This window comes from Diadema antillarum, unplaced genomic scaffold (genome assembly GCF_040938485.1).
Source record: "Diadema antillarum isolate AM-2024a unplaced genomic scaffold, OU_Dant_1.0 seq00000217_RagTag, whole genome shotgun sequence".
Lineage (NCBI taxonomy): Eukaryota > Metazoa > Echinodermata > Echinoidea > Diadematoida > Diadematidae > Diadema > Diadema antillarum.
This window is the reverse complement of record NW_027271272.1, coordinates 1,220,553-1,234,513: the sequence shown is the minus strand read 5'-3', so window position 1 is coordinate 1,234,513 and position 13,961 is coordinate 1,220,553. Positions and strand designations below refer to the sequence as shown.

Genomic DNA, 13,961 nt, shown 5'->3' with positions numbered 1-13,961 from the left:
AGAGCCAATATTTGCGAAATCAAAATGCATGCAAAAGTTTTTGTCTACACTATATGATTAGGATGTAGTGAATGTCAGTGGCAATTTGCAAAAATTTTATGCCCCATCTTGCTTTACAGTATTGCACATGAGGTGTAGATTTGCTCATTTTTGATTTGGGGCAAAATCCCTGAAGATCAAAGGTCATTAAACTTTGACTTTCAAAGATAAAGCTGAGAAAGGTCAGTAGTGGGTAATATGATTTGGTAGGAAAGGTGGAAATACCAGGTAGATGGTTATTTCACTGACATGGTGGTAAGGATGCTGAACAAGGTCATAGGTCACTGTACTTTAATAAGGGTCGATGTTACCGTAATGTGAGGGATAACACTGCTTTATTTTTAACAGAAATATAGGAGTACCACAGGTGAATGTCAGTTTTCCACCCGTAATTTCAGTTCAGCCTGTGGAGTCAGAAGTTATTAGGGTACTGTGGCTGGTGAATTCCAAACTGACTGTCGATTGGCTCTTGGAATTGATATACCAACAATGTGCAGGCTCTGATACTATAAAGTACATTACGGACTTTGCAATGAGTTGTGAGAAAGTTTGAAGTGTGTGGAGATGTTACTCCGGACCTCAATCAAGAGAGAGGCCCAATAAACCTTATTCAGTGGCAGACCCAGATGAGGGTGCACCAAGCGCTCACCCCCTCTTTATTTTTTGTTAAAACAAAAAAAATAAGCACTTTTTTTTTTGGGGGGGGGGGGAGTGCGCCCCCTTTAATTTTGTAAAGGTGCCTCCCCTTTACAGAATTCCTGGATGCGCACCTGTTATTACATATTCGGATTAATGAATTTTCGGAGTAACAATCACCACCTGTTGACACAAGGGCCCATATACAATAGCAGCTGAGACTAATAAGGTGGAAACTCCTTTTATTGATGGGAATGGCATAACCCTGAACTCCGGTACAAGAATATAGGCAGGTGACATCTGTTTTCCCTTAACCTATCCACTTTACTTCCTGCAACCACTTGGTCTTTTAACAATAACTTTGATATAAATAGATATAAGTGAATTAATGAATATTTTTTTTTTTAAATTAGTGTCATTGATTTAAAATACATAAATATCACTAAAGTAATTAATTTTTGTTTGAGATAATTGCTCACTAGGTAGAGCTTCAATGAGATCGAGACACAACAACAAATGAAGAGTTTGTTTGCAAAAACCAATAAGTCCATTTTTGAAGATTTTGAAGTACGGTTTCTGTCATAAAGTACAAAACAGTACCTTTTAAATGATATATTGGTCACTACATATAAAGGTACATTTTTGAAGTTATGGTCAAAAGAAGCAAAAATGTTCTTATTATTCTCTTTATTTTTCTTGACCTTTAATCGCAAATATCTCCATTTGGCAAATATGGACTTATCGGTTTTTGCGAACAAACTCTTCAAATGGAACCTCACCATGTCTCTATAGTTTAATGGTTAGCAGCAGAAGATACCAGTGACAAGTTTAAATCAATGCAGTTGCCCATCTCAACTGAGATCAAAGTTGGATGCATATCATAATTAATTTGTATACTGTGTATGTGTGTGTGTGTGTGTGTGTGTATGCATGTGTTTGTGTGTGTGTGTTTGTGTGTGTGTGTGTGTGTGTATGCATGTGTTTGTGTGTGTGTGTGTGTTTGTGTGTGTGTATATGTGTGAGTTTGTAGGGGGCACTTTCTCCCCCATCCCTCCCTCTCTCTGGCTCTCTCTCTCTGAGGTTTGACCCATATTAATCAAAACTTGAAGAGTTTGTTCACAAAAACCGATAAGTCCATTTTTGAAGATTTTGAAGTATGGTCTCTGTCTTCGTTAAAGTACAAAATAATACCTTTTAAATGATATATTGGTCACTGCATATAAAGGTACATTTTTGAAGTTATGGTCAAAAAGAAGCAACAATTTTCTTATCATTCTCTTTATATTTCTTGACCTTTAATCGCAAATATCTCCATTTGGCAAATATGGACTTATCAGTTTTTGCGAACAAACTCTTCATTTGTATACTGTGTATGTATGTGTGTGTGTGTGTGTGTATGTGTGTTTGTAGGGAGCACTTTCTCCCTCCATCCCTCCCTCTCTCTGGCTCTCTCTCTGAGGTTTGACCCATATTAATGAAAACTTCCTCTCGAGTTGAATACTTTTTTTTTTTTTAGCTCAAACAGTCAAGTTCATAATACATCGTATTGACTCCCTCTCTTGTGTATTCTTATAGAAATATGTCCAGGGAGCTACTCTCTTTTCTTACTAGTCTTTGTAAGAGAATAATATGAGGCAATCATGGTACCTAGAATAAAATATCTATTTGAAATGAATTGAATCTTGGGATGTGGCTCTCTGAATGGTATTGATGCAAATTCAAGCAAGTTGGTTTTGGTTATAATAAAATATAATATATTGGCTCTGGCAGCGCTTGTCATTTTGCAACACTTCTTGTCAAAAAATAATACCACCGTAAAATAATTTGAAGAAGCACACTGACCTCCTAACATCCAGGACAAAATGTGATTTAAACATCAGCAGAAAGATGGAAAACACTATTTTTGAGGGTCGCTCGGTCAAAACATGGAGGTACCTCCTTGGTCAAAATGACCCCAAAAAGCTATGGTGTCTTCAAGGGGACACTTCAAAAAAGTGTCTTTATCACTGTATACACCTTTAAAGTAATAGAAACAACAACAAAAAATGAAAGAAGAATAACACATAACACAATAGAATTGGAAGAGAAGATGATAGGATGATGCAAGGAAAAGCAATGAAGGATGGAAAGAGGATAGAAGGGGGAGGGAAGAATGTGAAAATATGACAAGATAGAATAAAAGATAATGAGAGACTAAAATGAAAAGGACAATTCTGTGCAGACGTTCTGTTTATCTCACTTAGATCTACAAAATGAAAACAAAATAAAAACTTCTCAGTAAATGATGAGGAAGTATCTTTTGCCATTTTGAATGATTTTGCAAGAAATCTGCATGATTCATGTATTACAATATTCAATCTCTATAGAAATTCCTGAGTACCCCAACTATCCCCATGGAATCGGATTAAGAATCACAATCATATAAGAATGACGAAGAAATGATGGAAGGACAAAGATGAACAGCAAGGAAAGAAAGAGGAAGAACTACAGCAACACACAGATTGGACACTAATCACTGGACAATTAATACAAATATGTATATATATATATATATATATATATGAAGTGTTTGTTTGCAAAAATCGATAAGTCCTTTTTTGAAGATTTTGAAGTACGGTCTCTGTCATAAAGTACGAAATAATACCTTTCAAATGATATATTGGTCACTACATATAAAGGTAGATTTTTGAAGTTGGTCAAAAGAAGCAAAAATTTTCTTATTATTCTCTTTATTTTTCTTGACCTTTAATCGCAAATATCTCCATTTGACAAATATGGACTTATCGGTTTTTGCAAACAAACTCTTCATAAATATATATATATATATATATATATATATATATATATATATATATATATATATGTATATATATTTGTGGTTTAGAATGCTGCTCGATGTGAAATTTATACCAACGGAAGACGATGCACAGGTAGCTTATGGCACAAAGACGAGAGAAACATTACAGTAATTTGTTGCTGGTGATTTACCAATGCATGACTATATGATGTACAAAAAGAAAAAAAAAAATCGCGCCGCGACCCAACTGTTTAGCATTAGCCTTTGGGCTGGATCCGAACCGACGATCTCCTGATTTCCGGACGGACAGGGACCATGACTGAGCTTCCGACTGCCAAAGATTGCAATGTGGACGAGCAGTGTTTGCAAAATCCTGAGAAGGAAACACGTGTCACATGTCATACACATGTCATGTAAATATACATGTTATATCTGTTCATTGTTACTCATGTTTTGTATTCATACAATGTTAAACCTTTTATGCCCAGTTGGGGCCAAAAGGTGTGTTTTACGATAAAGTTCAAAGTTGATACAAAAATGACCTCGAGAGGGCAGCAAACAAACTAGCAGATCGCCGATATCACAATCGAAGTAAATGCATTAGCAAGCAGCGCATGCTCAACACACATGAAGCTCACCAACCGAGTGCCTATTTACATCTTTAATATTATTGGTAGCTTTACAAGTCTCTTATATATTCGCGACCAGTTGGAACTCGGAGACGAGTAGAGCCGGGGTGATTTTCTGTGGACAGTATCAGAATGACTCGTTGCTGACAATCAGCAAAGATTTCTGATTAGTCGATGCAGGTCGATGTGCTACAACAGTACAAGTGTGCAGTGGTGGCAGTTGTGTTTCGTTGGCGAAGAAGAGTGAGCGTCGACGAGCATGGACACCGAAACTCGTATTATCAACCTCCAGCTCACAGCAGGGCAAGTCTACGTCTGGTTACCAGAAGGTATAAGTTTTTGTCATTTTCTTTGAGAGTGACTGCATACTGTGCATTTGAAAAGAAAGAATGCCTCTGTCTATTTGCGTGACATATCAAGAAAATGTTGATGATGTTTCGAGAAAGCTCGCGCCAGTTCATCGGACTAATCCCTTGCATTGCACCCGCAACCTTCGGCCTCGGGGCTGTCAGGGGCCAGGGTCACAGAACTACACAGAATTACAGAACACGTTGGCCCGTTGCGTTGCGCGTTGCACTTGAGCGAGGCATCTTGCATCATGTATTGCGCAACCATGCCACCAATTGAATTAAATCTAGCTTGAATTTTTTTTTTTCGGTACCTTACTACAAAATTGTCATTAGACATGCATAATAACCTCGAATATATAAGTTCATGTTAACCTTGAGCTCAGTGGCAAGATTCCAGGTCTAACAATACTAACTGAACAACAGTGAAAAAAGTCAGCAGGCCAGGGCATGGCAGGGGTTAACAAACAGAAGAAGTGCTTTTAAAAAGCTGGACCGCAAATGCATTAATTGTTAATCTGATCTCCTTTCCAGTTAATGTTTTCTAGTCACTGTCATCAGTCCACTTGGTGGATGGTTACTTGTCCAGTTCTAAAGAAGGCAAGGCGAGGCAGACAGGCTGCCAGCTGCACATCAGAGATCAGACTCGAGAGTTGAAAAATATTGGGGATGTTATTATTAGGGAGGCAGGATCCGCCATAATCATTGATCTTCCCAGTGCCATCATGTTATGCAATCACATTTCAAGCAGGAACAAAAACAGGGAAAACAGACAGCTGATTATTTCTTCTTTTTTTAATCCATTTATTGGCATATCATTCATGGATAGGGCTTTGACTCCTTGGCTGTAGACTTGTTCATATTTGGAATTTGCTTTTCAGTGAAGTTTATTTTTACAGGGTTCTTCATTATGTAGGCCCTAATTTAGAAATTAATGTTCCAAATCCTATTATCTTGATCTGAGCAGTGATTATGCAACACGAGTGTTAATTGATTTGAAATCATGATCTATCTGATCTCGCTGGTTCTCACTTAACTTCTTCTCTTTCTATTCAAATTAACTTTTATATTAATTTTAGTTGTTGATGCATCTTGCTGACAATACAACATAACAAAATACAATTTGGCGCAGTTTAATGCGCCGCAATATAAAACAGGCGTGTCTACCTCACAATCCAATATTACAATAACTATTATTTTTTCTTTTGCCAACATTTTGAAATGAAGATGCTTGAAATAGAGACTCTAGCCTAAATGCTTATCACTTCTTCACCCTTCACAATTAGTTTTCATTTAGATCACGAGAGGGAGTTGAAAAGAAGTGACTTTCTGAAAAAGTATCAATATTTCTATGTATGATCTCCAGTTTCAGGAACACCCTGGTAAGATGAGGAAGAGAAAGATATGTGAAGAAGACAGTCAGATTCTGTACTGAGCCTTGTTCCAGTAGTCTGTTGTAACTATTTCATGTTTGATATATGTCTATCATTATCATCTGTCAATTTTATGATTATCATTTGTGGTATTAATATCATTGTTGCCATTACTGTACTTCTTGTTGATATTATTATGAAATCATCATCATGATGATAAGGAGGTTATGAGTATTATTATTGTTGTTGTTGTTATTATTATCCTTCTGTTTTAATAAGCCATTGCTTGTAAACTCTCCTTTGTTTTACGATACCCCAATCCTTCCATCCAGATGTTAAAGTGCTTCGTCAGCAGCACCATATTGTTGGCTCTATGGTGGGCTCCATCCCGGGGGCGCCGAGACAGAATGTCCAGCTCGGCTTACCACTGCAGCTCATGCCAGAGGAGGTCGCTGTACTTCTGAAATATGGTGAGCCTCGGTCACGGCGTGCCAGGCAGAAAGGAAATGATTGAAGAGTCACGCAGGCACTTACATTTGTACAAGTTTTGTATTGATGTCATCAAGATCTCTTTTAATAGTTCGTGCAAAAAAAAAAATGGTTGTAGAGATTATTGAATGAATTGCTTATAGGCAGAGACTTCAATCCAAAGCATACCAATCTTTTTGTGATGGGAGGTTTTTCTGCCTGAACCTGACAGTAAATGGGACACTCATTGTGCAAACATGGGCTCAATATTGTGTGCCCATGAGCGCAAAGTGCAACTTCCCTCACTGTTGGGCAGAGACTCCAACTCTCCCGCTTTCGACGGGAGATCTCCCGCCTTTTTGCAATATCTCCCGTTCTCCCGCTTGAGATGCAATTTCTCCCGCCCTGGCTCTGTGTCTCCCGCTTGAAATGATATCTTACCTAGTATCATCGTATCATGGACGTATGTCAAAAAATAAGTGTGAGATAGCACGAGAGAGCATCTGGAACCCTAAAGCTTCCTGGACCCAGGCCGCAAGGGACTTCGCGCTCGTGATGTGCGCTTCGCGCACATAAATTTGGAGTCTCCCATTTGCAAGGGGTTTCAGGCGGGAGAATCTCCAGATCAGAAGGTGCTTCGGGTTGGAGTCTCTGGTTGGGGTCCAGGGCCCACTGAAGGATCCTGGAATTAAGCTGTAGGGTTGTAGATGCTTTCTGGCACTATTTTAGCCTTAAAATTTTGAAACATATAATGTGACAAAAGCAGTTTTGGGTGGGAGAATGCTAAATCTTTAGCTGAGATTATGAATATTAAATGGGAGACAATGCTGCAAGAGGGGAAGAAATTCAAATTCGAGTGCGAGAGTGGGAGATTTTGAAAAAACAACCTCTATGCGGGAGAGAAAGAGTCTCTGCACAGGTCTGCAGCGAGAGAGAAAAAAAAAAATGTTTGCTAGTTGGGGCCTGTTTCATTCAGAGGTTTGCCATCAATACAAATTTGCAATTCGCAATTCTTTACACTTTGTAATACCATGGTTTCAAATTGGCAACAGCCAATGATTTGCAAGTATTTGGGCTATGACTATGGGAGCTGTTATTATTTCAACTTGCCAGAATTACACTCTTCTTCATGAAACAGGTGAAATATTGCATACCAAAGCAGTCTTTGTGCAGTTTTACACAAGCACATTATACAGTTTTTGCTCTGATGTCGCCATAAAGTAGGAGCCATCAAGATTTCGTAGGAATGGCCTTTATGTACACATGTATTATTGTATTGTAACATTAAGAGTGATCGCCAGGATCGCACCATAGCCTTCTGTGTTGTTGTTGATAGTTTTGCTTAAAAAGTAAAACAAACTGGCAGATGAAAAGATGGAATTGAATAGGTGCTCATTTTCATTACACAACATCGATATCTTTAGATTTTAAAAATCAAAGAAAGCACCTCTGTTGCTGCCCTGCAGTGGAATATGTTGCATCTTCTCATTTTTGCTTCCTAAAGCTCATCGAATGTGCATGCCTATGGTGGGGACTATCTTCCTGAAAAGGAATCACTTTCACTTGTTTTCTTGATGCTGCAGGTGTTGCCCGTCTTGTCACCGTGTCGATGGTCAAGCCCAGCAGGGATCAAGTGAAGGAATTCAAAAGGAGGAGAATGGAATCTGTTCGAGATCAGGTAGTCAGATTGGTACCTCACCCCACAGTCGAATTGGCTGACAATGAACGCATGTAAATGTAATCAAACAGAACATTCCGACGATGATATCTCCTCTCATCTCTTGTAGTGGTTTGTGTGTAGTTACATTGTAACAGGCCTCTTTTTTAAAAGTTTGTAATGAACAGCTCTGACCCCTCCACCCAAAGGTCATAATTGATGAGTTGTTACAACTCTAGAGTAGTTTATTGCAATGGTATGTCATCATTCCATTCCAGTTCAGAAATAGAACAGAAGTTTTGTGAATATTTATAGCTATGAGATGTGTTACCTTTGAGGCGATTATAGCTTTTTCTCATTTAATTTTCATATTCAATATTCATATTTAGGTCATGACTGGTTCAATATTACCGCTGTGAGAAAACATGTGACATTTTAAAGTTGTGTAGCATTTGCTTGGAGTTTGACAAATCTTCCACTGTATGAATGAAGTGTTCATTTTTTGAGTCATAAATTAATTAAAAAGATAAACTCTCAATTCCTATTCCAGGGACTGCTATTACAGTATGCCTCAGATATGGGATAAACTGCTGTAGAAGAAATGTTGTCATATATATTTTTTGTCCTCTCTGGATGGTTTCTTATAATCATCCAAAGGTTTCTGAAGTACAAATATCTTTTATGCTGTCCCTTCTTAAACTAGAATGGGTTATACTGTAAAGCAAGAAATCTTCACGGCATGATTTTTTTTTTTTTTGCAAATTGGAGCTGACAGCCTTTTTTACGGCATGAAATTTTCGTGAATTGTCACTGGCCTCCAATGCATTATAGTGTAGACAAGAACATTTACATGCATTTTATCCACGCAAATTTGTGAAATTAAAATGTACATGAACTTTTCTTGTTTTACAATATATCATTTCCATTATAGTGTAATGTCTTTCGTCTGTGAGAAATATCCTATTTAAGTAGTCATTCTGTACATGCTAGAATCGCTTTCAACCTTGTTAAGACTAGTCTGGACTATACTCAGGCAGGTGTCTAAGGGAAATGCATGTATAACAATATCGGCTCATCGTCGGTGGATTAAGATGGCTGTCTGCATGTCTTTGGTCAATTGGTATCTCATAGCATGAACCTCTGATTTGTTTTACCCTGCTTTTCCCTATTCTTTCCCCCACCTCTGAAACTGGTAGAAGCTGATATGGCGACAGAACCAGGTCGCACGGAAGCACGAACTCCGGGAAGTCATCCGGGAAGGAAGGATGAGGAAGGAGGAGCGGAGGAAGGAGAAGTTATGTCAGCGAGAGACATCGGACGAGAATGCCAGGAGAGATGGCGAGGTGGTGGAAAGGACGGAAGAAGGACCGGCATCCCAAAGCCAATGCGACAAAGAATGTGACCCGGTAGTCCACGCCGAGGGGGTAACGGAAGCGAGGACAGAGCAGAGTGGTAGGCATCGAGGGGACCAGCAGGTGCCTGACAGCTTCAGGGAAGAAGGGGAGGAGGATGGTAATAATGTTTGGACACCGGTGTGTGTAGAGGGTGCGGAAAAGGAGGATGATTGCACAAATGGGGGGAACATGGGACGGGAGGATGTACGATTGCAAAGAGGATGCAAGGACGGAGAAAATGGCCTTGAGCCAAGCAGACACGAGGACAGACTGCAGATGTGTGAGGGAGAGAGTAATGGCACTGCAAGCAAGGAGAGGGTTTCTGTGGAGAGGCAGGAACTTCAGAGAAAAGAGCAAGTAACAGGCAAAGATATTAATACCACAGCAAGGTGTGGAGAAGAAGATGGAAGACTGTGTGGGGAGATGGTAGGCCGAAGAGAACCATCTAGTTCTACCAGAGCGGATGAGTTTGCCATACCAGAGGCACTCCCTCATCCCCACCACGCCCGCGACAACCATTCAAGTCAACGGGAGGAGGAGGAGGAGGAGGAGGAGGAGGAGGAGGAAGAGGAGGATGGGGTGGAGAATCAAGGGGCATCTCCTGCTGTACTACTAGGGCATGGAAAGAGTGACAGGGTCGGATTGGAACAGATGGAGGAGGAGAAGGAAGAGGTGGAAGAAGAGGAGGAGGAGGGGGAAGAAGAAGCTATCAACATCGATGATATCAAAGATGGTGGCTGCTCCATTCAACTCTTCACTGGTCAGTTTGTATGGGACATCCCCTCTGTTTCCCCAACTTGAGCATGACTTTTTGACTGTCATTACCTTAGAGAGAGGTCTGGTCTCTTGTTATCTTTTTAACATTTACCTCTCCTGAAATAAATTGATTAAAAAAAAGAGATGGTGAAGGTCAAATTTAGACAAGGCTTTGGAATTTAAAACATATCATGAGCATGCATTCAATGATGTCTCAGTCAGTCAGTTAGGATAACTGTTGTCATTGTGGAGATCACATTTTAACTTTGAAGAGTAAATTGAGTGTACACACAGTGACAGTAAGATGTTAGTTTGATTATCAATTTTAGCTCTTGACATGACTTTCTTTGAATATTTGGGTAATATTGCAAGAATCTAGGCATAACAACCAATATTTTTTCTCTGGTTTACCGTGCAAGGCATAACAAGTGCCCATTCATTGTGCTCGTGCAAAATTTAGCTTGAGTCACCCCAGGGGCAAGTTTTTGCAAACTGTGAGCAATTTTTCAGGATAGATAGAGAGAGGGGGACGTGCAGTTCTTTAACCACCATGAGATAAGTCAATGCCATACATAGAGCATAGTTTACTGCCATTAGAAATAAGGCGAGTCTCAATTCTCCCTAATTGAGACCTCCCGACAATGTTGTGAGTGGTTAAATACTTGGATGTAAAGTACAGTAATAAATGGAGAAATGTATGCATGCCAGTGACAATCGTGTCGGGTTCAGAATTGGTATTTTCGCATGTTGTAAAATTTGCGAATAGCTACTGACTCGCTAAAGTCAGTAAGATAAAAGCCTGGCAAAATATATGGCGGATACTGTAATTGCTGGTCACGCTTTGATGCCCCTACTCCTCTGTTTTGTTTATTTCTTTTTAATTATATATTTTGTTTATTTCTTTTAATTATATATTTTGTGTTGTCAGCTGAACCCCCTGGCAGTGATTTTGTCTTTGAGGCGCCATCGTGGATGTGGCGATTCCCGTCCAACGAGAGGGAGGAGCTGCGATTCCAGATCTTTCTCCACTTCTGGCAGATGGGGTACTACTTGACGTCCGGTACCAAGTTTGGGGGCGACTTCCTGGCATACCCTGGTGAGGAGTTTTGTCTGTTCGTTAATATTGTACAAGTCAAAATTTTCACAAACAGATATTTTTCGCAAATTGCTACCTGTCGTTCATTTTTGTATGTTGTTAATTTTGTAACTTTGTAAGGTTCTAGTAATTGTTTCTTACCTTTCACAAAAAAAAAGAAATCAGAGATTGAGTAACAAGTGACAATACTAATACTGATTTTTTTTTTTCTTGGTGATTCTCCAAATATAAACTAGTACTGTGTTCTAGATTTGAAGTACTTTGTATTAGTATGTTGTTTTGCCCAAGATTTTGTTACATGATGGCCCACGCAGCGTGCTAGACTTCAAGTACTGTATACGCCATATATTTCGCGAGCCTAAATTTTCGCAAATAGGGAGTTCCCAACGATTTCGCGAGTGGTTATATTCGCGATTGTGGAGTCCTGTACTGAAGGGAGAATTAAGTGTACACGCTGTCACATTCACATTGGGATCAGAATCAATATTTTTGCATGTCTTTACTTTCGTGAATAGCACCTGACTCGCGAAATTCACGAAAACAAAAAACCTCGCGAAATATTCGGCGTATACAGTAGTTTAGTTGCTTGCTCTCCAGCACTGGCATGCTTTGATTTTTTTAATGATATATTTTGTATGTTATTGTATTTGCATGTTTATATATTTCTGCAGTTCAGAGGCAATACACAAAATTCGCAAAGATAAAACCAGTGCGAAAATTACAGCTAGTACAGTAGTTAGTTTGACTTTTTGTATTGTTTTTTGTTTGTTTGCTTTTGTTTTTGTAAATAAATTCTAAATGAAGCAAGTAGTTAGACTAGGATGGAGTCAAAGCAGAATCGTCATCAGAGGCAAAATGACAAACAGGCAGGGACAGCAAACACATTTAAGGACTACGCACAACAAGCACAGTCAGGGGAGGGCTAGGGACACAAAACGAAGAAAATAAATGGGGCGGGTTGGAGGTCAGGGGCAAGGAGCCCAACAGGTAAAGGGAGGGGGATTAAAGCAGGAGGGGGGACAGACAAAAGGCAGAGGAGGGTCAGTGATGATCCCGAGGACCATGGGGGGCAACCTTTGAAGGATAAGGATGAAAAGGGAGGCAACATTAAACAAGATAAGGAACAGCAGAGGGATAAAGAAAGGAAAGAGTGACTAACAACAGCAAGAACAATATATTTTATATACACTTTGATATGTTTGATAACTTGCATTTGTTGGTTGATTCTTACTTTCATTTTGTTGCCTCTTCTTGGTGCACCAGGTTTCGGCTCGCTGCTAGCTCAGCCCCCCCCCCCCCCCCCCCCCCCCCCCCCGCACACTCTTGCTGTTGCTATTTCACTTTTGTACAGATAACATGAGTTCAGTTAAGCAACAAGTATTCATGCTTTCATGCTCATACAGTGGTCTTTTTCTCCATTACCAATTCACCGTAGGTGATCCGTTGTTGTTCCATTCGTACTTCATCGTGGTGTGCTTGCCCCACCACAAGAAGATGTCCCCCCTGGAACTCATCAGCCACGGCCGGCTGGGAACGTTCGTCAAGAAGACGGTAGTACTCTGCTCCATGGACAGCGCGAAGCGGGTCGTGTGCACATCACTGCAGTGGTCGGGCATCAGCTAGCCCAAAAGCACACACCAGTGTGTGTATGTGTGTAAACATGGAATACTGTGATATATAGTGGTTGTAACTCAGGACTCTTAAACAAGAATCCCTATGTTCAAATCCTGCCTGTCGCATACATCCTTGGACAAACTTTTCCGACCCACCTTGTCCCTCTTGACCCGAGTGAATGAATGGGTACGTGGCATCGCTTGGCTAATGGTGATGATTGTACAATTGTATGCTAGTAACAAGGCCATCAGAGGGGACATTAGCATGGCCGAAGAGTGAAATGATTATTGCAGCACAATGCATGTTATGTGTGAAGCCACACTATGAATGAAGGGCCCTTTTCATTGGAGAGCTGTAGCTTCAGTGGCTGTGATACAGATTAGCAAAAGTGCAATATTTCCTGCAAAAAATTGTTTTGCTTTTTCTCATTTACAGTCTGATATTGCCTTGAAACTTTAAATGCAAAACTCTAATGATCTGAGCATGAGAAATATATGTGTGGTGTTCTTTTTTATTTTATCATTATTCTCTATTTTCTTTATTATTTATTTATTTTTCAACAAAAGTACTGAAGGACACTGGTAACATGTGCCGTAGACCCGCACCCAGTCCCAGTGGCCTACAGCAAATGCATGTATGCAATGCTCAAAACAGGAGACTGGGCACTATTCTGGTTGGCTGCTTGCAGACGTGGATGATGCATGTAGATACTATGGTTAGGGCGAAAACCGACAAACTCTCTCACATTATTGATAGATAACGAATCAATGTAAGCACATTTAGTGCTGGACATCATTGATTTATTAGTTATTTACATTAGCATCGCTTAGCGATCAGCAACGTGAGATGTTGCAAAAACATAGTGACAGAATATTGTCCACTTTTTCTGTTCATTGTACTTGCACATGTACTATGTGTATGCTACAAAGTTTACTATTATGAGGAGCATTTTAGCAGAAAGGATGAGATCATTTAACTTGATTAATGTTATGTGTATAATTTTGGTATATAATTTAAGATAATTTGTGGAATTGTGTTGCAGCACTATTTGTCAATTACAGCAAGCGCAATTGTGTTCAATGGCATTCAAATACTCCAATGTGACTCTGTGGAATGTAATGATGCTGGGTCTCATTCAGTAGAACTTACGATCAG

At 39.7% G+C, this 13,961-nt stretch overlaps 1 protein-coding gene across 1 annotated transcript; it reads left to right on the top strand.

Moving 5' to 3' along the window:
- Positions 1-4,303: 4,303 nt before the first annotated feature.
- On the top strand, positions 4,304-13,076 carry LOC139729078 (tRNA-splicing endonuclease subunit Sen34-like). The gene is made up of 7 exons (XM_071640001.1): positions 4,304-4,430; positions 6,154-6,291; positions 7,873-7,967; positions 9,143-9,863; positions 10,023-10,100; positions 11,025-11,192; positions 12,628-13,076. The coding sequence occupies exons 1-7, from the start codon at positions 4,361-4,363 to the stop codon at positions 12,813-12,815; spliced, it is 1,458 nt and encodes a 485-aa protein (XP_071496102.1). The 5' UTR covers positions 4,304-4,360; the 3' UTR covers positions 12,816-13,076.
- The last annotated feature ends 885 nt before the right edge of the window (positions 13,077-13,961 follow it).

Coding starts and splice junctions, on each gene's coding strand:
- LOC139729078 (XM_071640001.1), top strand. CDS start 4,361: ATGGACACCGAAACTCGTATTATCAACCTCCAGCTCACAGCAGGGCAA. Junction 6,292..7,872: donor CGCTGTACTTCTGAAATATG/GTGAGCCTCGGT, acceptor TTGATGCTGCAG/GTGTTGCCCGTCTTGTCACC. Junction 11,193..12,627: donor CGACTTCCTGGCATACCCTG/GTGAGGAGTTTT, acceptor AATTCACCGTAG/GTGATCCGTTGTTGTTCCAT.